General features: G+C 47.9%; 2 protein-coding genes across 2 annotated transcripts; one reads left to right on the top strand and one right to left on the bottom strand.

Annotated features, from left to right (window-relative positions):
* The first annotated feature begins 1,488 nt into the window (after positions 1 to 1,488).
* MYOCOS (myocilin opposite strand) lies at positions 1,489 to 4,451 on the top strand. Its single transcript, XM_032464731.1, has 3 exons — positions 1,489 to 1,570; positions 1,820 to 1,954; positions 4,301 to 4,451. The coding sequence occupies exons 2-3, from the start codon at positions 1,860 to 1,862 to the stop codon at positions 4,449 to 4,451; spliced, it is 246 nt and encodes an 81-aa protein (XP_032320622.1). The 5' UTR covers positions 1,489 to 1,570; positions 1,820 to 1,859.
* Positions 4,452 to 9,293: 4,842 nt separating this feature from the next.
* MYOC (myocilin) lies at positions 9,294 to 19,768 on the bottom strand. The gene is made up of 3 exons (XM_006192070.3): positions 19,075 to 19,768; positions 12,378 to 12,503; positions 9,294 to 10,864 (listed from the first exon to the last, which is right to left on the bottom strand). Exons 1-3 carry the CDS (start codon positions 19,634 to 19,636, stop codon positions 10,080 to 10,082), a joined length of 1,473 nt encoding a protein of 490 aa, XP_006192132.2. The 5' UTR covers positions 19,637 to 19,768; the 3' UTR covers positions 9,294 to 10,079.
* Positions 19,769 to 21,093: the final 1,325 nt, after the last annotated feature.

Raw genomic sequence — 21,093 nt, 5'->3', positions numbered from 1 at the left:
GGGGTAAAATTAGGGACTTTTGCAAATAGTTTCTCAATCCTCACTGCTGCCCTACGAGAATGAGAGTACTACTCCTCTCTAACAGGTAGGAAAACCGAGGCTCCTAGAAGCTAAATTACTTGCCCAAGGTCACCCAGCTCAAAAGGGAGAATCATGAAATCAATCAACACCTTTCATTTCAAAGCCAAAGCACCTGCCACCTCAGCAGAAGTGAGCGATCGGGAAGGAGTGGGATCGGTGATTATGATGGTGCTGGGAGGAAGGATGGAACATGAAAGAGTTTTTATTTTTATTTGGTTTTTTTGGTGGGGGGAGGAAATGAGGTTTATTTGCTTATTTTTAACAGAGGGTACTGGGGATTGAACCCAGGACCTCGTGCATGCTAAGCACGCCCTCTACCACTGAGATACGCCCTCCCCTCTTGAATGAGCTTTTAAGATGTGGTCAGTAGATAACAGGTCAAGATGCCATGCTTTCCAGCCTCTGCGTTGGTGCTTCCTCATTGCCCCTGGGGCCGAGGTCCCTTCCGCTGCTCTGCATTCAAGACCCATCTCCTCCCTGCAACGTCTTTGGGGATTTCTCATCCAGCTCACTTCTGCAGGGAAAATCTGTGGCAGCTGCTACCTTCACAGGGCTCAAATCAATCCATTAACTCGAGCTCCTGAGAGAGACTGAGTGCAGGAGGATAAAAAGGGGGCGGCAGGTGGTGTCAGTGGTGGTGATGGTGGTTTTGGCCTTTTCCTGCTCGGAGCAGGAGTTGTAACTGATGTGTGGGTATAGAGTCATCATAAGGGCATTTCTTTGGAGGCCATGAGCTGAGGTGTGGAAAGGGTCACCACCTGAGCTGATCTGGGATCAAAAGGTGAGTTGGGCTTCTTCCTAAGAACAAACCTTTCCAGCCAGAAGATCAGCCGGGTGAGCTCAGGCCATTGTAGTTCACGTACTGAGAACGGCCGTGTCACTTCTCGAGTGTGGTCAAGTGTCCAGGGACAGAGATGCATCTCTTACTCCTTTGCCAAAGGCTCAGCACCGAGGCAGCCCTGGAGGGTGACCGGGCTCTGTGGTGGCACCTTTGAAGCCGGACAGACCTAGGTTCAGTTGCTAGCTCTGTGCCCGCTGGGGAAGCTGCCTAATTGCTGTTCAGTTTCCCTGTTGGTTCCGTGGGGATCATGATAACTTCCCCTGCAGTGTCACTGGGCTTATCAGATACAGGGAAAGGACCTCCCACGGTGTCTGCTCCCACTGCTGCTGTTTCTCTCATCAGCATCAAGCCTGCAGTGTCTCTGCCAGGTGCCTATCCGAGCAAGGACCTCGTCAACCCCAGCTTTGCCCCTGTCCCTTTCCTGTTCTTTAAAAGGCAAGAGCCCAGGAAGAGAGCTCTGCGTGTGTCGGTGACAGCAAACAGCCCCGTGCTGGAAGGGCTCCGAAGGGGCGGCACTCCTTAGCAGCACGGGACACGGCCCAGCTGTGCACCGTGGGGAGAGACAGCTCACCTCTCTGGACCTCTGTTTCCTCAGCTGTTCCTGGGGGGAACCGTAGCTGCCCTTGGTTTCTGTATCACAAGCCTAGGGTAACACTACCTGTTCTATCTAACGGGCGGGGAGGACCTTGCTCCTCCCCCACAGCAGGGATTTGAATGAGAAAATACCTGCCTCATGACGACGGGGTGGGGCTGGGGGAGCTTGGGGATGGTGTGGGGGGGCCGTAGGGAGGACGCACTGAGAACACGGCGGTGAAAGTCCTCTGCAAACCGTACCACGCTGGACCCGAGCTGAGCAGTTCCGAGCCCTGAAGCCTGTTTGCTGGTGCATGTGTTTAGATTCACAGGTGCAGTGACTTTAAATCTTGAGTGCAAGGCCATGGCTGAGAAAGGCCCCATAAGCTCCAGCATGAACTTCCGCTATGGAGACCTGGCCTCCGAGGTGACCAGGCGCAGAATCACCATGACCACCAGGTACTCCCGCGCTCTCTGGAGGGGTGGGAATGGTGCATAAATGCTGATCCTCACCAAGAACCTGAAACTGCCTCAGACACGGGTTTATGTCAATGTTTTTGTCTGTTTCTGTGAGGCAGATCTGTGGATAAGAAAACACTTCATCACTTACTGTGGGAAACAGACCTTTGTCACATGGTCCTTCAGTAGGTAATGATCAGGATGCTGGGATGAACTTCAGATCCGTGGCTCTTAATTGGGGTGTGGGGATCACTTTGATAATCAGGTGGAAGTTACGGTGTGACCCCACCCAGGATATAAAATGCATGACTTTGCAAAGTCTGAGGACAGCATGGACTCCCTGAAGCTTGTCCTGGTTCCCAGTGAGGCTGTAGGCTCCCTGATGGCAAGGCCTGTTTCTCTCCTTCACCACCACATGCCTGGTGCCCAGGACTGTGCTAGTGCGCCCTTAGAAGGAGGAGGCCTTAACAGATCGTCCGGCCCCGAGGGGAGGGTTTGCCTGCCTGGGAGTGGCTAGCTGCCTGTGCTGAACATAGGCGTTCTCAAACGGATCCACTGCCTGACACCTTCCCCTGATGGTAGGGTCAGTGGATAAAACACAGGATGTCTAGTTAAACTTGACTATTAGATGTGTTCTGGGCTTTAGTACGTCTGTGCAATACTTATGATATAGTAAAAAAAAAATTACTCGTTTATCTGAAGTTTAAATGTAACTGAGCACCCTGTATTTTCATTTTCTAAATTTGGGAAGCCGGCAATGGCCACTGTGGGCTGTCCGATCCTCTCCCTGGTCTGAGGTCCCCAGATCCAGCCGGGTGCCCAAGGCGTCCCATATATAAAGGCGTGAAAAACATCAGGACTCCAATTCATATTAAAACTGAGCTTTATTGAAATTGATGTCTGCTCCTTCCCTGTGTGTCAGGAGGCTGCATGTAGATTCTGAGGCTTTCCTGGTGGAAGGACAGGAGCTACAAAGCTGGGGGAAGTCAGCGGGGGCTGCTTCACTCACTCGCAGCAAACTCCAGCACACTGCAGCTTGTCGGTGTGGTTAAGTGGACTTCATAAGTTATTGTCTAGTCTTAGGAAACGAAGCTGACCCTCAGTAGAGACCGGTGACCTGACGGATTTCTGCCAAGAAACCTGGGTTGAAATAATTCTAACAGTGAAAATATTCGTAAAGAACAACAGTGGGCAAAGCTGATGCTTTTGGTTTGAGTTCTGTGGGTATAAAATGAGTTTAAAAATAATGATTTTATTAAACCTGATAAGGTGGCCAAAAAATAAAAATTGATTTGAAAGAGGGACCTCCATCCAGTATTGCTCACAATGATTCTTGAGACCTTAGAGTTTATTGGGATGTAAGATACTAGTGAACTGATTTAAAAAAAAAAATGATGTACAATTTCCTAGTCAACATAGGTGTGGAGGGGTTAAACCTTTACTGAGGGCTACATGGCAAATTGATACCACCGGTTACACTGTGAAAATGGTCCCTGTATGCTCTAACATCCACTCAAGAAGGAAGAGATCCCACAATTTGGGGGCCTCTCCTAGCCTCCCTCTCTGTTACCCCATCCTCATTACCCTCCCACCACCCCCTTAGCAAAATTAGGGATCTGCTCTGACTGGGAGATGTGGCAGTGAACTTGTGATCAGGAGATCTGAGTTTTGATTTCAGTTCTGTACTTTACTGGCCACAAGTCCTGGGTAAATCACCTTCTTTCTCCATTTCCTCAGCTGCAAAGCTGACTGTGACCTGTGGTTGAGAATCTGAATGTAATTAGTTTCTAGTTAATTCTGAGTCCCTGAAACACAGCAGGTGTTCAGGGAACAGTTAAATCTGAATCTGTAATCACTTGACAGGCTAGTCCTGTCCGTTGAAGGCAGGGCTTGCCCAGTGCTGAATAGGATGGAGATGCCTAATGCATTCCAGCAGGAGGGGAGGAGATTAGGCTGGGCGGGGTGGGGACTAGGCAGAAGGGAGAGGTGAAGTGAGCCTAGGCTGAACCGGCCAGAGAAGAGCTGGGCTGCAAATAGAACTTTGAGAGAGAGCCTGCCCTGGGCTGAAAGCACAGAGAGCTGGCTGGCAGGGGTGGACCCCAGCCCCATCGGGACCAGTGGGGACAGTTAAGTTCTCTCTGAGAAGAGCTGACACACAATTAAAGTGTAAATAGAATGTACCTAAACATTTTTGCCAGCTGAGAGCTCTGTAAACGTGCGTAGATGAATCAGGATGTCCTCCAATGTGTTCTCTGTACGTGCTGGGATCTGAGGGTTCTTTTTTCTTCTTCTTTTAAAAAAAGTCCCATCTTTATTTAAATGATGTCCATGTGCCTTTCCTCCCAGAGAAGAGATATTAACCCCAACAAGTGATGAGGCCAGGGAGATACTCTCAGATGTGGACCCGGAACCCGTCCCCCCTCCTCCTAGTGCAGCCAGCCCCGAAGTACCCCCAGCCCCTCCTCCCTCTCCGGCTGAGGACCCCAGCGTCTCCTAAGCACTGGAAACATCTGTCATCTTGAAGTGGACTTTGACAGAAAACTCCAGAAAACAGTTTCCATCAAGTCCTCGGATTGTCTTTGAAGACTGTCTTGGAAAAATCTGTTTTTCCTTTCCTATTTTTCGCCTCCTACTATCACTGTGGAGCCTGGTTAATCCTTACTAATGCACTTAGAAGAATCTTTGGTTTCTCAAGCCAAGTCTCTGATCAATGTCTGTATTTTGGTCTGTAATTTATGCCACGCTGTGGAACACTTAATGGTAGTCAGACGTATTTGAATTAAAAAAAAAAAATTATCAGGCCTCAATGCTTGTTACGAAATCCAGAAGAGTGGAAAATCCAGGCCTCTGTGACTTTAAGAGATCTGAGCTCCAGAGAACCCTGCGGTGTTGGGGTTTTCAAAACTCCGCCTGCAACACGACAGTTTATGGCCTTTTGGAGTGGGGTGACTGGGCTGTCTCCCACCTCTTGTCCTGGTGACCGGCTGCATCTACATTTATGAACTACATTTTCAAAGTTTGCTTCTTGGAGATTTAAGTGAATTTCAAACTCTGTAACAGAAGAAACAACCTGAAAAGCAGCCAAGAGCAGAGTGACCTAGTTAGGGAGGAGAAGTATGCAGCTCCCATCCTCAGGTCAGGATTCCCCAAAGCACCTTCAAGGACCGCCCCCGCCCCCCGCCCGGGGCTCTTCCAAAGAGTTTGAAAGCATCAAAAATGTGATCATTCAAATCCACATCTGGGAAATGTCCTTAGGTGCTGTCAGGGAGGGGTAAATTTCCCCCTCTACCCCTCTTGAATTCTCGTGGCTTGGACTAACAATAAAACTGACACAAGACAGATTAACAGGAGAAAAAGAAACAGCTTTTAATTCATGCACACAGAGGTCTCATGGAAATAGGACCTAAGAAGTGGCCAAAGCAGGCAACTTTTCTGCTTTTTAGACAAACAATACATTTGTGAGGAATTGACAGGACAAAGAAACTTAGGTTTTGGGTGCTCAGTTAATAAACAATCTAAACAGAGTTTGGGCTTAGGGTAGTAAAAGAAAAAAGTAACAAGGTTTGTTTATACAGGCTTCTCGGCCTGGATGCCTTGTCTCCGGCCATGAAGGGAGTCCTTCTGCCTCCAGGTGGAGGGAGGTCGTCTTTCACATGAGAGATTGACTTCCTGCTCTCAGAGAGACAGAAAGGAGGGTCAGAGTGTGCCTCTTGCATGGGCTGTTTTTTAAGTAACTTTAATTCAAGATAATCCATTTGCCATTCAGGCACATTTCGGGGTGGCCTGCCTTGCAACAGAGCCATCTTTTACTGCATTCACTTCTTCATAGAGTCCTCATGGTGTGGTCGTTCTCTCTCCAAGCCTGCCTTTCTAAGAGCGCTCAGGTCCGCCTGCCCGCAGAGTCAGCGGGCTGTGCTGTGGATGCGGAAGTCAGGGTCCTTACTTGTCGGTGACAGCAGCGGGGGGCAGGGGGAGCATGCCTGGAGCGCCTGTCACTGCCAGCGGGGGGCTCAACCCACACACAATCTCATCCTCAGACAGATAAGGAAAAAACCTGCACTGTCCAATAGGGTAGCCACTAGCCACCTGTGGCTACTTAAACTTAAATTCATCAAACTTAAACGAAATATAAAATTCTGTTCCTCGCACTAGCCACGTTTGCAGTGCTCAGTAGCTACCTGAGACTGGTGGCTCCCATGTTGGATGTTGTAGATACAGAACACGACTGTCAGAAGGTTCTATTAGTGCCGGAACGGAGGGTGAGTGACTTGTCTAAGGTCACACAGCCAGTTAAGAATAGAATCAAGGATGGGAAAGGGCAGGAAGGACGATGCCTTGTGGTCGTTTTATTTCCAGATGTTTCTTAGCAAGTTCCAGGGTGTTTTTTTCTGTGCATTCATTTGTTCAAAACAAATGTTCAGTTCCAACTGTGCGAGGTGGGCATTGTTCTAGGGACATGTTACTGAGCAAAGTAATCAACCCCTTCCCCGCATGGAGTTTGCAGTCTAGTTTGGGGAAGACTGACAAAAAGTACATACAATTTGAAAACAATGAATTCCAGCATGGATCAGGAGATGATAAATGTAAGGGAAAAGAAGTGTTACAGGGTAAGGAAGATTACAGGAGGCGGAGGAAGCAGCAGGTCAGCTGCAACTGTAAATAGGGTGGTCTGGGTAGGCGACATTAGAAAGGTGGTGATGTTTGAGTAGACTTTGAAGACAGCAAAGGAGTTGGGTGTGGGGGGCATCAGGGGCAGAGGGAAGAGTGAGTGCAAAGGCCTTAAGAAAACAGTGTGATTGGTATATCCAAAGGAGGGTAAGGAGGCCAGTGGGGCATGGCTGGGGTAGAGTGAGTCAGGGGCCATTAGAAGAAGGTGAAGTCCCAGCAGGTAGGGGAAGGCGGGAGGTCATGTGGGGCTTTGTAAGGAAGGCGAATGAGCTAGGAAGGCGTGGAAGGTTTTCAGAAAAGGAGAAGTGCGCTCTGGCTGCTGGGTGAGAAGAGGCTGTGTGAGGGGAGGGAACCGCATCACTTCAGAGGCCACTGCAGTCATCTAGGAAAAAGACAATGATCATTTGGGCAGGTAGCAGCTGGGATGGTGAGAAATGTGGTCGGATTCTGAATATAGGTATTTGAAGGTGGAACCAACAAAAGTTTCTGGTGGATTGGATGAGGAGTTATGAAAGAAAGGAGTAAAGGGTGACCCCAAGATTTTTGGCCTGAGCAGCGGGAGGGCTGGACTTCCCATCAGCCTCAAGATGAGTTGATTTGGTGTGTCCAGTGAGGGAGGGATAGGGAAATTCAGAAATTCCACTTCTGTTGGCTTATATGCCCTCATAGACATTTACATTAAGATGTCAAGTGGTCAAAGGAATATACGAGTCGGGAGTCCGGGGGTAGTCTGGGCTGGAGATGTAAATTTGGGGAGGTCATCAGCTTGGAGATGAGGTTTAAAGCCATGAGGCTAGATGAGATCACCAGAAGAATGAGTGGAGAAACCCTAAAGGGAGCCGTGGGCTGTAGCCCCCGATTGTGCGAACAAAGGAATGAGCCTTGGGCTGGAATGGGAAACAAGTTATAAAAGGCTGCAGACTCAGAGGTGAGAAGGCTGGTTAGCCAAGGACGGGTAAGATCCCCAGAGGGGGGCAACCTAAGACAGGCACAGCCGCCTGAGTCAGAAAGAATGTTGTCAAGCAGCTATTTTCCATCATGTTCCGCCCTGATAAGATGGAAGGCTCACTGGCTCCACGATGAGCGTAATCTATCAAAAATATCAAAGGATCTTAAGATCCTGACCTTAAAACAATCTGTGCGTCTAGGGAGTCATAAAATGTCATACCATAGTTAAACATTTTCCATATTGTTCTCCTTTGCTTTATAAGCCTGTGTAGTTTAATAAACGTTTAGAGTAGCCGTCAGCTCTCTCCGCACACTGTGTGTGTGTGTACCTGATATTGTGATGCCAACACTGGGGCGCTTCAATCTTAAGAGATTGAGGCTCCGAGATGGTTAATTTGATGTGTCAACTTGACTGGACCAAGGGGTGTGCAGATTAAACATTATTTCTGGGTGTGTCTGTGAAGGTGTTTCTGGATGAGATAAGCTTTTGAACTGGTGGACCTGGTAAAGTAGACCACCCTCCCCAGGGTGGGCAGGCATCACACCTTCCAGGTAGGGCCTGGAAAGAACAAAGAGGTGGAGGAGGAGGAATTCACCTCTTCTGCTCCCTGCTGGCCCGTCTGAGCTGGGACATAGCTCTTCTGGCCTGACTGGGATTTACATCATTGGTTCCCCTAGTTCTCAGGCCTTTGAACTCAGACTGAATTGCCCCACCAGCTTTCCTGGGTCTCTGGCTTGCAGGTGGTAGATCCTGGGACTTTTCCACAATAGCATGAGCCACAATAACCTTTTTATAGCTGTATCTGTGTGTCTGTCTATATACCTCCTGTTGGTCCCATTTCACTGGAAAACTCTGACTGACACATGCTAAAAGGACGAACCAGCAAGCAAACCAGGAGGGAGCCCTCTGTGGTGCAGGAGGAGTCGAATGTCCTGGCCGCTGAATGAAGTCTCCTTCTTCCTTTACCTGCTCCTTCCAGCCCAAAGCCGGAAGCTGTGGCTGATGGAGGGAAAGGAAACACGGGCAGGGCTGTGCAAGCAGGGTTTGTGTCACCTGTGTGTGTGTGCTGTGACCGCTCAAAGGTGTCACCTTACCTTCCACGTTACACTCAACACCTGGCAGCTAAAGGTGTTTAAAGGGTGAATGAATTCATGCCCTCTGAATTCTGGGGTTCCCAGTCTTCAGGAGTTTGCTACCAGTGGAATAGAGTGTTAATTCCCAGTTGCTATGGGCTGAGTTGTTCCCCCCCACCCAATTTCCATGTTGAAGTCCTAACCCCTGGTACCTCAGAATGTGACTGTCTTTGGAGATAGACCTTTAAAGAGGTAATTAAATTTAGTAAAGAGGTAATTAAATACCTTAGGTTTGCTCACCTGGGGTTGTGGCTTATGAAATGCACACCCATGACAGCAAGAACCAAAATGGAACTAGGGTGAAAGAGGGTAAGCTGGAGAAAGACGAAAAGATTGTCTGAGAAGGACCAGAAGCATAAGAGATGGGGGTGGGAAGGTGGGAATCCACTGCTTGCCTGCTGTCATGGTGAGCGACACCTCAAGACCAGGTGTGAGCCTCTCAGTTACACACGCACAACACACATACACACACACAACCCAACACAACTTTAGCATACTGCAGTCACAGCTCCCAACCCAAAGGAATTATCTGGTGGTTGAAATCTGCACTCTTCTCTTCAGCAAAGCTTCCCACAAAGTTCAAGGAGACTGTTATGTAAGACTATTTTATTTTGCGGGGCAGAGGTCCTATACCACACAACAGGATGACACTTGAAGCATTAGAAGCCAACTATAGTAAACACATCTTATGTGTGTTCAGCGCTGGCGCAAAAGCTGCTCTTCTTCCTTTAGGCTCACTGTTTGTTATTGTAGCTCATGGTAACCAGGCAGTGTGCAAGAGCGGGGGATGGCCCTGGGGTCCACGTGGGGCAATCTGTTTTTCCCAAACTCTTCTCCACACATACTCTCTTCAGCCAGTAAGGGCCATTTATTATTTTTTGTTTGTTTTGTTGTTTTGGGGGGGGGGTATTTTTTTTGGGGGGGGAGAGGAGATAATTAGGTTATTTGTTTTTTTTAATGGAGGTACTGGGGACTGAATCCAGGACCTCATGCATGCTAAGCATGCACTCTACCACTGAACTATACCGTCCCCCCTCCTGGTGAGGGCCATTTATAAAAAGCCTTGTGGTTTTTGTGAAGAAACTACTACGCAATACAGCTTTTGCCTTAAGTCACCAGAAAAGTTAAACTATTTTGATTAAGTATCCCTTTAAGAGCTGACAGAAGTAAAGACTATTATAGTGTGAGATTGTCTAAATCCCCAGATGGCTGTTCCTGCCCAGTCAGCCATGGTGACAGCGCACATTCTTTTCTTTCGGATTAATCCAGGCTTGGAAAGCGGAGCGAAGCTGCGTAGGCACTGGCTGGCTGGCTCTCCCCCAGGCGCCCTGAACACTGTCCCCTTCTGCCTTTTCTGGCAGCACTTGGCAGCTCTTCAAACCTTGGAAAGCCTGATGTCGTAGGAGACCATGTTGAAGTTGTCCCAGGCAAAGAGCTTCTTCTCCAGGGGGTTGTAGTCAATCATGCTGTTGTACTTGTAGCGGTTCTTGAAGGGGACAGTCAGGGCCTTGCTGCTCCCCGTGTGGGTGTCGTAGGCGAAGTTGACGGCAGCATCGGGCGACGAATAGCTGCTGACGGTGTACAAGGTGCCACAGATGATGAAGGCGTTGGCGACTGACTGCTTCCGGATGTTAGTCTCCCAGGTTTGTTCAAGTTCCAGGTTCTCTGGGTTCAGTTTGGAGAGGACAATGGCGCCTTTGGCCGCCTCGGTGCTGTAGATGACCCAGAGGCCTGTCTCGTCCACGGCCAGGTCGATGTCTGTGTAGCCACCCCAGGAATAGGGGAACTGTCCGTGGTAGCCAGCTCCAGGGATTTCCCTCTCAGCCTTCAGCGTCTCGGTGCCCAGCTCATACCTGATAAGCGTCCTGGACTTGGCTTCCTGGAAATAGAGGCTCCCCTGGTACACCACTGCGCCCGTGCTTTCCAGTGGCCTGGGCAGCACATGCACCTTGGAAGGGTAGCCCTGCGTGAACTGGCTGACGAAGTCGTACTCAAACACCTGGCGGATGTCCGTGCCCACCGTGTCGATTCTCCACGTGGTCTCCCGGGTATAGGGTTGGGCAGCCTCGGGGTCTCTCATCCACACGCCATACTTGCCTGTGATTGTTTCAGCTCTTCTCAGCGTGACAGGCTCTCCTACCCACACGAGTTCTCCACATCCTGGTGAATTAAGACAAAACCCGCTTATCCACCATCTTTCCATGATGTCGAAGCAGGGCAGAGCTGGCAGAAGTGAAAACCCCAGGGACAGACCATCTGGGTTTAAGCCCAGGCCTTGCCACCGCTGGCTGTGTGGCTTCCAATAAGTTACTTTGCTCGCTCAGATTCACTTTTCTCATTCGCAAAGGGGGACAACAGTAGTGTCTTGGGTAGTGGGCTGTTGTCAGTTTTAAATGTAATTGTACATGTTAAGTGCTTGGTATGGACCAAATGCTCAGTAAATATTATAAGATTAATACACGATCTGAATTGAACCACAGTTGGCCCTTCAACGACACAGGTTTGCACAGCACGGGGTGTAATTACATGGATTCTTTTCAATAAATACTGCTTCTGCTTGGTATCAGTTATAAAGATGCAGGAGGGCTTCACACTATTATTTGAAATAATCGACTTAAGCTGGACGGGGTCTCATGGTGTTTGTTATATTACTTTTTATGACTTTCAGGTCTGATTTATTTCATTATTTTTAAAAAAATGAGACAAAAAATCAAGTCCTTGTAATTTCTATAAAACAAAGATTTTTAAAGCCCTTCCCCCGATGGACTACATATTTCAGGCATCCATTTGATACAATAAAACAAGAATATAATTTTAAAGATGGGGAGATGATTGAAAACTTATACTTAGCCAAATCAAAACAAGTCTCTGTACTTTAATGGGCACCTCAATTACCTTATAGAAGGGGAAGCTTCGGGGGAGATATAGCTCAGTGGCAGAGCATGTGCTTAGCATGCAGGAGGCCCTGGGTTCAATCCCTGGTACCTCTCAACATAAATAAAAAATAAGCCTAATTACCTCTCCCCCCACCCCCAAAAGAAGGTAGAAACTCTTTGCTGCCCATATCTCAGGGAATCATATTTTGAATATTTCAAAAACTCCCCACCCCACACATGCCCTTCAGTGCTAGCCGTAATTGTCAGTAATGTGGGTAGTCACTGTTTGTGAAAATCAGTCTTTGTCTTAAAAATCAGGCTTTCAGGGAACATCGTGGAGAGGGGCAATCATACTTTTCCTAAGTACCCAACATTCAGAAGAGATACCTTTAGTAACAGATAGTGTGCTGGGGTGGTACAAGATGTCCACTTGGCCTCAAGATAACAATATGAAGGGTCTACTGAAAAATGTCATTTTTCATGTGAGATCAATTCTATGTGACAACCAAGTGGGTGAAACAGACACATCCCTGATCTTCCCCCAGGGCAGCCCACTCCCCATCCCAAGGGTAAGGCGATAAGATACAGAACTTGGCTAGGAAATGTTGACTTCCTGCCAGCTGCCCTGGAAAGAGCTGAAAGGGGGTTCTGTTCTTTTTCCCCTTCCCTGCCTCTGCTCTCAGGGAGGTGCCTTGTCCAACCCTCCCTCCTCGTAGTGGGCTGACCAACTCTGAACACAGAGCCAGACACAGATAAGGACCACCTGGGTACAGAAGAGAAGAAATTTAACTCCATACCATGGCCTTCCTCTTCACTCCTGGGACGACCAGACGGACTCTCCTTCAAGATTCGTGAAGCAGGAACCTCAGTTAACTCTGACTTCAGTTCCTGGAAGTCCAAGTTCTCCAAATTCCATTTAGAAACTATATTAAAAGAAAGAGCAAAATCATACTGTGAGGGAAAAGGTCTAAGGATGGACTATATTGAGGATGGGATTTAAATAGGCTTCCAAAGATATGCCAATATTTGAGATTTGTTTTAAGATAATAGTTGGGGTGGGGGAAGGGGAGGAGGAACAGGGACAATGAAACAAGACTGGGCTATGCTGACAACTGTCAGAGCTGGGTGAGAGGTACATTGGGGTTTGTATTATTCTGTCTACTTTGGTGAATTTTTGAAAAATTCCATAGTAAAAAGCTCATAAATAATATATTGCATAGCAATGTGCTAGCACAGGGTAGCATATTCAAAATAAGCTTGTACACAGTGAAAATAATTCCCACTAGGAGCTCTGATTTATGAGTCAGTGAGGTGTGATGCAGGGACATTGGGAAGATCCTCAGCATCTTCTGGGATGCCTGAAATTCAACAATTGACAATTTCCTGCATGACTTAATTTTTTTCATTGTCATGAGGCAAATGTTCCTGTAAGAAGTAACATATTAAGCTTTACATGCTCAACTGAAATATTGTGTCAGATATCTTTCCAGGACGAGTTTTGAACAAGGAAGAAAATGTGCGTCTGATACAAGTTATTTCACTCTGTGAACATAGCTACGATGGTCATACCATTCAGTGATCTACTGAGAAAAAGATGTATATTGAGAAAAGTAGATACATACGCTTGCAAGTCAGTAAGAAGAAAATTAAGAAAAATGCCCTCTTTAACCGCAGCGAATTAAAAAAAAGTGAGAAAAAGAAACCCAGATAGGCATTTCCCCAGGTGACTTCCTTGAAGATAGTTACAATACTGACACTGAAATGTTGAAAAACAGCTTCTTTGTGAAAAGAGATGATTAAGTATTTACACTCTTTCCACATTTCAAAGCAGTTTTATAGAAATCATTTATGTGATCTGGTGCCTTCATATGTTTTAGAGAAATAGAAATAGGCTTTAGCACTGCAGTCTGCACCTAGTTTAATTACTGCCACCATGTATTAAGTGCCTCCTATAAGCCAGGTACTATGCTAGGCTCTTGCTATCATTACCTCTATTCCACATAGCAGTCCTGAGGGGGAATGTTATGCTCATTTTGCAGAAGAGGCAACTGAGGCTCAGAGAGGTTAAGTAACTTGCCCAAGGCCACACAGCTGTTAAGTGGTAGGACTAGGACTTGAACCCAGGTCTGCCAAGATCATGGCAGTTGTGAACCTTTCCACCCTGTGGTGGAGACGTGTATCAGTTATAAACGTATTGCTTTTCAGTGCCGAACTGAACCCTTCCATAGATGCTCTCTGGAAAGGCATTTCTCCTTTAGAGTGAGCACAATGTTAAGCTCTCTCAGTAGAGGGCGCTGGAGGGACACTGTGGGGTGGTGGTGGGAAGGAGGCGGTCTCCTGCAATTTCCCTGCAGGGGCTGGGCTGGCAGCCCGCAGGTGAGGACATCTGGTGGAGTCTGGCCCCCATGCACGAGCCCAGGATGTGGTTCCTCTTTGACCTCGCAGCCTGGGCTCAGCCACAACCTTTCCACAGTCCTTCTCGACATGGTACCCAGAGTCCCTCCACAGGGACCCTGGGCAATGCAGGCTCCTGCAGCCTGTCCCAGGCTCCACTCACTCCCTGCCTGCACTTGGAGGTGGTCATTCCGGCTGCAGCCTGGGTTAATCAGCCAGCATCTCTGTTATCTGATGGGCTGAACCCCACCCTCCTCAAGGAGGCCTGAACCCCTCCCAAGTCTGTCCTTCCTTGGTACCCTCCCTCAGCCCCCCCGTGCCATGTGGAGTTTACTGTATCCCATAGTTGCTCTGTCGTCAGCGAATTCTTTATATTATACATCCCTGACTTAGCTTGCTTTCTGTTTCCTGGTTGAACCCAGACTGCTACCGCAGGCTGTAAAACAGCCTCGGAGATGTGCTCAGCCCTTTGTTGGGGGGCCCACTCCTGGAGCTGACTCAGTTGCCTTTGAGTGGCTCACACACACACACAGCTCCTACATGGCATCCCCATCAGGGGGGACACCCCCTCCCGTCAGAGCCATCCTCCCATCAGCTCTTCCTCCCTGACTGCGAAGAAGAGGAGGCACAGGTGCCTGGATGGTGCCGAGTTCCTTTCCCGGTCCCACCAAGGCCCTCTGACCAAGGGGTCCTTCTCTCTCCCCCACCCTAAACCCCTTTAATCCCTCTTTGCAGAAGCCACACCTCATGTGCTTTCTTTGGAGTAAACAAGAGCCACAATAAAACATAATGTCGGGGAATGGCTTCCAGAATGACTGCAAGGCCAGTGCTCAGTTGGCAGGTGGGATGGTTGGATTACAAGCCTGCTGGCTGCTTCTTGGCTGTGTCAGCCAGGAATACCTGCCAAGGGTCAGACTCCCAGAGTAGAGCCGTCTGTCACGAGAACCGAAGCCTGTGGGAGAGGATGCAAGAACCAAAGGCAGGGAGGTCTTTGCAGGAAGGGGCCTGGACTGGGCCAGAAATAGTAGCTTCCTAGTTCAGTCCTGTCATGTACCAGCTGTGTGACTTTGGGCAAGTTACTCAACCTCTCTGAGCCTCAGAATTCTTGGCTCAAACTATAAAGAAAACATCAGTAAAAATGTATTAAAACTAAAATTTCTCTGGAATGTTTCAAAATCACTCAAATTTCACTCTGACTGTGGGAGGAAAACTAAGATTATAAAAAGATTAAGGCCCATATTGTATCAGACAGCTAAAAAATTTTAGGACTTTTATTTGTTTCTATTAAAATTCTGTCCTGCTGTGGCTAAAAAGTTCATGCCTATCACAAATTTCTGGAAGTATTTTCTGCAGGCTCTGTCCTATCTCCCTTACCTTTGCTTTATAGACACCTAGTGAGCTTAACCTAGGAACTGAATTTATTAACTCGCTTGCGTATCATATACATATATGTCTATATGTATATACAAATACGCAATATATGTATAATGTATATAGGCCTGCATGACATATATATGCAAATGACATTGTAATGATTTTTGTAGTTATTTTCTATCACTGCCCGAAAAGCTAGGTCAGTATTATGTAAATGAACCGGATGAAGGAAAAGAAGGGTGCCAACATAATCACCGGTTGTCATGAACACTAGGAAAGTGAAGATTCGCAGACAACTGTCCTGGGTGCTGCCTGCCCCAACACGGGCCATCTCTAGAATCAGTGCCTGTTACAGAAATGTGTGTACATGTTGATGTTTTGATCATTTTTAAACAATAGTGGAACTCGAGCAAAAGAAGCCCTTTGTAGCTCTAATCCATCCACTGGGGGTGCTCACGCTGAGCCAGGCGCCTGCCGTGCTGGGCGCTTCGCCATGTTACCTCCTGTTGGGGCCATGATTCCCCCCATCCTGTAGGTGAGGAAGTGAAATCTGCGGTGTTGTGCTGAGCAATCTGGCGCCCCTGCTGAGTATCTTGCCTGCCTTTTTCCAGCCATTGTTGTGGTAATCTGCCTTGCACAGGTGTTACCTGCTGGGACCTCACCTCAACTGCCCTGCCCCAGCTTCTCTGCAAGAACCAGCCTGGTGCCTAGATCTGTGCATCACGGAGGTGCGTTACACCCCATGGGTGACCCTTGGCCAGTGGAGCATGGGATGCAGGGATAAATGCTCCCCTCCTCTGCTGCATTCTGCACAGCTCCTCCTTTGCCAACCACCGTGGGGACCAACTGGTGAAGGCCCCTCACCCCACTACTTGTTGGTTCTTCCTTCCTTCCCTGCCCCACCCCGTTCTCTTCCCTGGGCTGGTGGCCCATATAAACACTGCGCACAAGCCCTCAGCTCAGGCTCTGTTCTCTGGAAGGACCAGTTCAAAGTAGAGAAGAAATAAAGGGGAAAGTGGGGCTTCTCTTGTGACATTATCACCAACTCTAATTTAGCTTTGGGTAATCTACATTTTCTACTTTGGGCTGATTTAAAAGATTTCCAGACATTTCACTTCAAAACTATTACTACAAAATTTTATTTGGGTGTATTATCTCAACTCTCTCTCTCTCTCTCTCTCTCTCTCTCACACACACACACACACACACACACCTATAGACAAGTGATTTCCATGAGTCTTAAGGAGAATTTTTTTCTATATAACAATTACACTATAAAGAAAGTGGTGATGACACTTTGAGTTATAGGTGGAGTAAGGAAAAGGCCACCTTCTCAAGCCTTTCCCCTGCTCACTCAGCCTCACTAAGCCCTCACGCCCCCTACCCCACCCCTCAGTTATTGCCTCCCCTACATAAAGCACAGCCACACCTAATCCCAGCCGCCCCCAACACCCCTTTACCCCTCAAATCTAGAATCTCAAATCTCACCTTTTGTCCCAAGCACTTCTTTTATTTGACGTTTAAATGTAGCTTTTCAGTCTTTCATCTTTAGTTTCTCTAAACTAAAGGTCACTTCAGGGTCCTGAAGAGCCACTGAACCTCAAGGAAAGGGGCCTGAATTCTAGTCTCAGCTGGGCCGCCAGTGGGCTGGGTGACCACAGACCACTGAGTGACCTCTCTGGGCTCCAGTTCCCACATCTGCACAAATGAGCTGCAGGTGTCAGATGCTCCCTAGGCCCCCTTCCCAGCTCTACATTCTTGTACTAATATAATTTCCTGCTGACCAAAAAACCCACTGCTAGGAAAGAGCTTCCAAGTCTGGAGTTCACTATAATGGGTTGTTGTCTTTATTTCGAAAGTAGAGCGGCTGAAACGGACAAAAAGAAATGTAAAATCGGAGAAGACATCGAATGAATTTCCAAAGACTTGTTAAATGACCACAGACAATAACTCCCCTCCACACGTGCGCGCGCACACACACGCACACAGATAGGTTTTGTTCATCCAGTCAACAGTCTGAAACATGTAACACCTCACAGCACTTCTGCTAATAATGATTCTTTCATTTGTGTTCAAAGCCTTACGTTCAACAAGTCTCAGCTCCACCTCGGATCAGCTGTTCGACCTGGGGCTCCTCCGTTGGCATCCTGGGCCCTTACTTTCCTTTGTTGTAAAATTTAGAATTGGATCTCTTCCAACTCTAGCAACATAGGATTTTTCAAAAATCCTTTATACCTTCGAGTGATTTCATTGGAACCCCGTGGAAACCATTATTCACAGGAGGAGTGTTCACGGCCGTGTTATGAATGAGAGAGGAAGGCGCAGAGGCTGAGTGACTTGCCCGAGGTCACACCAGGCACCAACTCCTGGGTTTTCTGACCTCACACCTGCGCAGGTCGTGCCTTTCACATAGAAAACGTTTTTAGAAAATAGTTTCCCATCGTTTTATTTTGAAGATTTTCAAAGCTTTAGAAAAGTGGAAGAAATAGTACAGCCAACGCCCCATGGGCTGTGCACTTAGATTCACCAACTATTAATATTTGGTCACACGTATTATTTTTCTTTCTCATTCTTTATATTATTGTCTCTGTCGAACCATCTGAAAGTAAACTATAGATATTCTGCTGCCTCACCCTTAAGTACCTGAGTCTGGAACTCCTTAGAACACAGATATGCTTCCGAACCACGATACCAGATCTCACCCAAGATGCCAAACATTAACTCAGTAACACAATCGGATAAATTATATCCAAATTTCTTCAAGGATCCTGAAACTGTCTCTTGTAGCTTTGTCTCCCTGGATGCAGGAATCACTCCAAGGTCATGCACTGCATTTGGTCACCACTTTGGTTCACTCCCCTTTAATCTAAAGCTCCCCAACCCTAGCCTCTCCTTTTTTTCTTTCTTGATGTCCAAATCTTTGAAGACTCCAGACTAATTGTCCCGCAACTGGATTTGCTGCTAGTTCCTCCATTGTTGGAAAACTTATTAAACAGAGAATGCTGGGGAGCACAATTTCACAAAAAGTGACACAAAAAACAACTATTAGGAAGACTGTGCCCCCCCCCCCCCCCCCAGTGCACAGGCAGGGACTCACCTTCTGGCAGGGGCCAGGATAAACGGAGCAGCATCTGAGGCGGCAAAAGTCACCTCAGAGAGTGGTCCAGTGACTTAAAAGCAGAGACTCTCAGATGGGACCAAAATCAGGAAAATTTCCCAAACAGCATATTTAGGGAACCCACAAAGGCTTGCTGCCTCTTTATTTTGCCAAGAAAGGACATTAAAAAAAACCCAAAAACCCTACCACCTATCACTATTCCATAAATCTGTTGTCAGTTCATAAATAGAAGTCATTTTAACCACGAAAGGGAAGAATCCATGATCTCCAAACGATTCCCAAAAGGATAGCTTTCTGAAGGGGAGAGTTGGCCACTTCGTACTGATCATATATACATGCACCTCGCCTGGGCCTTGCGTTTCTCATTGTACCATGGACCGTGCTGACTGTCACCGGTAGGCTCGAGAACCTGGAACCACTCACCTCAGGAGAACTACCAGGAGCTACGTTACTAGCAACATGTGAAAGTGATTGCTTTGTCCTCCTTAATTTGTCTGCCTCGTGCTAGATGTGTGGTCCCTGGGAGAAAGGAGGGGACAAGAGGGACAGGCCTGGGCCACGTGTAACAGGTCACCATGAGCCATATCGCTGTCACCCCACATCCTTACCTTCCTTGGATCCTGGAGGCACATCCTGAGAAATGCTGCGGGCCTTGGGGCACTGGTCCCTTCTCAGTCTTGTGACCTCCTGGTTGCTGCTTTCCAACCTCCTGGCCAGATCCTCATTCTCCGCCTCCAGTCGCCTCTTCTCCGCCTCCAGAGCTGACTTGTCACGGACGAGGTTGCTGTAGGCTGTCTCCAGCTCCCTGGTTTGGGTCTCCAGCTGTTCTCGCTCCGTCCTCAGGGTGGCCAGCTCCCTCTGAAGCCCCTCCTGGGTCTCCACGGGCCTGGCAGCCTGACCTGAGGTCAGCCGGTGCAGGAGGGCCTCCAGGGAGCTGAGCCGGGCTTTGGTGGACTCCAGGTCTGCACGCTGTTTGCTGCTGTCTCTCTGCAGGTCCTGGATGGCTGACATGGCCTGGCCCTGCTCGGGGCAGCTGGACTCACTAGGGCTGGCCACACTGAAGGTATACTGGCAGCTGCCACTCTGGTCGTTGGCCTTCCAGAACTGGGCTGTCCTGGCCCCCACGCCCCACGCCAGACAGGCCAGCAGCAGCAGCTGGACAGCTGGCATCTTGGGCCTGCGGCGGCCGCAGTGGGCACAGGAGCCCTCAGTGCAGAGGCTGGGCGAGGCTTTCTCTGGAACTCTCCCTACGCTGCGAGGTGTCTGGATGGGTGGCCCTGCTGGTTCCTGCCCCAGCTCCACAGAGGTTTATATATACTGGGAGCCAGCCCTGCATGGGGGGGGGGAGAACGAGGGGGCCACGTGAGGCCGGGTGGGGCCATGCATGGTGGGTGGGTGGGGTTCACACTGCCAGCAAGATCCTCAGAAAATGACCTTCCAGAAGTCTGTTTTGAATTTCTTTGGAAAATGAATGTCCCACTTTACCCACCCCGCAGCCCCGTAACAGTCCCTAAATATCCCCACCCTGTTTTCACACATACACTCATACCCACCTCATCCAGTATGACTCCCTTGGTGCTGAAATCATAAGGATTTATTTCTAGTTTGTATATCCGTGTACTCTGCAAACTTTATTGAGACCTTGCCCTGTATCAGACACTGTGCTAGGAAACGGGAATATGGACGTGCCTAAGACACGGTCCCTTGTCCCTGCAGCAGTGACAGAGATGAGTAACATCCAGCCAGAAAACAAGGGCAGCACGCCACCAGCTTCGGGGAGTAGCTGTCCGATGGGAGCAGCTGGGAGAATTCTTGCCCTGCCCCTTGCTTTAAAACAAGTGTGGGTGTATGCCTCGGAGAACTTTCTTCTTCTCCTTCTTTTTAAAAATTTTTTTCCTTGAGGGAGGTAATTAGGTTTGTTTATTTATTTACTTGATGGAGGTACTGGGGATTGAACCCAGGACCTCGTGCATGCTAAGCATGCGCTCTACCATTTGAACTATACCCTCCCCCAGTTCTTCTTCTTTGTTTTTTTTTAATTTTGGGGAGAACTTTCCAATTCCAGTCTTGCACCCCAAGCACCAGCATGAAGGCTAGCCCCCAGACTAGTTCTTACCATGTGTGTGCGTGCGTGTGTGCAAGCAAATGCCTTAAAACTCACTGATGAAATCCGTGGAACCCTTCACAGGAAGATGTTTTTAAATGTATAAATTATATAGGATTGCAAAAGAAGCACATGATATTGAAATACTACAAAAAATTCTTGAATTTGAAATATAGATGTCCTTTTTGAACACATTAAAAACAAGTTCTTGTGAGGGAAGGGTCTAATTTCAAAGCAATTTTGAGTGCAAATACTATTGCTTGGTATTTGCAACAATTGCGCTTAAATGTCAAATGTCTGTGATCTCTAATGGTGGTGACAAAGTCACAGGTACTAACACAGCTTTGGATTTATCACTAGATCCATAATGGAATGAAATGTTAAACTGAAATTTCAGTTAGAAGGTGGTGAAAATAAAAACCTGATTTTTTTTTCCCCATCCCAAATCATGGGCTTTCTGGACCCTAGGTCAATAATCCCTGCTTTTTATTGATAAACCTAAAAAGAAAACAGGAAAAAAAAA

This window comes from Camelus ferus, chromosome 21, assembly GCF_009834535.1.
Source record: "Camelus ferus isolate YT-003-E chromosome 21, BCGSAC_Cfer_1.0, whole genome shotgun sequence".
Taxonomy (NCBI): domain Eukaryota; kingdom Metazoa; phylum Chordata; class Mammalia; order Artiodactyla; family Camelidae; genus Camelus; species Camelus ferus.
The sequence above is the reverse complement of the archived record's forward strand: the minus strand, read 5'-3'. Positions and strand labels throughout refer to the sequence as shown.

Bases quoted from the DNA above. Each gene is read 5' to 3' on its own strand.
- MYOC (XM_006192070.3), bottom strand. From the start codon at position 19,636: ATGCCAGCTGTCCAGCTGCTGCTGCTGGCCTGTCTGGCGTGGGGCGTG. The intron at 12,504-19,074 runs GTAAGGATGTGG...CTTTTAATATAG, and splicing joins GCCTCCAGGATCCAAGGAAG to TTTCTAAATGGAATTTGGAG. The intron at 10,865-12,377 runs GTATGGAGTTAA...TTAATTCACCAG, and splicing joins GAGTGAAGAGGAAGGCCATG to GATGTGGAGAACTCGTGTGG.
- MYOCOS (XM_032464731.1), top strand. From the start codon at position 1,860: ATGGCTGAGAAAGGCCCCATAAGCTCCAGCATGAACTTCCGCTATGGA. The intron at 1,955-4,300 runs GTACTCCCGCGC...CTTTCCTCCCAG, and splicing joins AGAATCACCATGACCACCAG to AGAAGAGATATTAACCCCAA.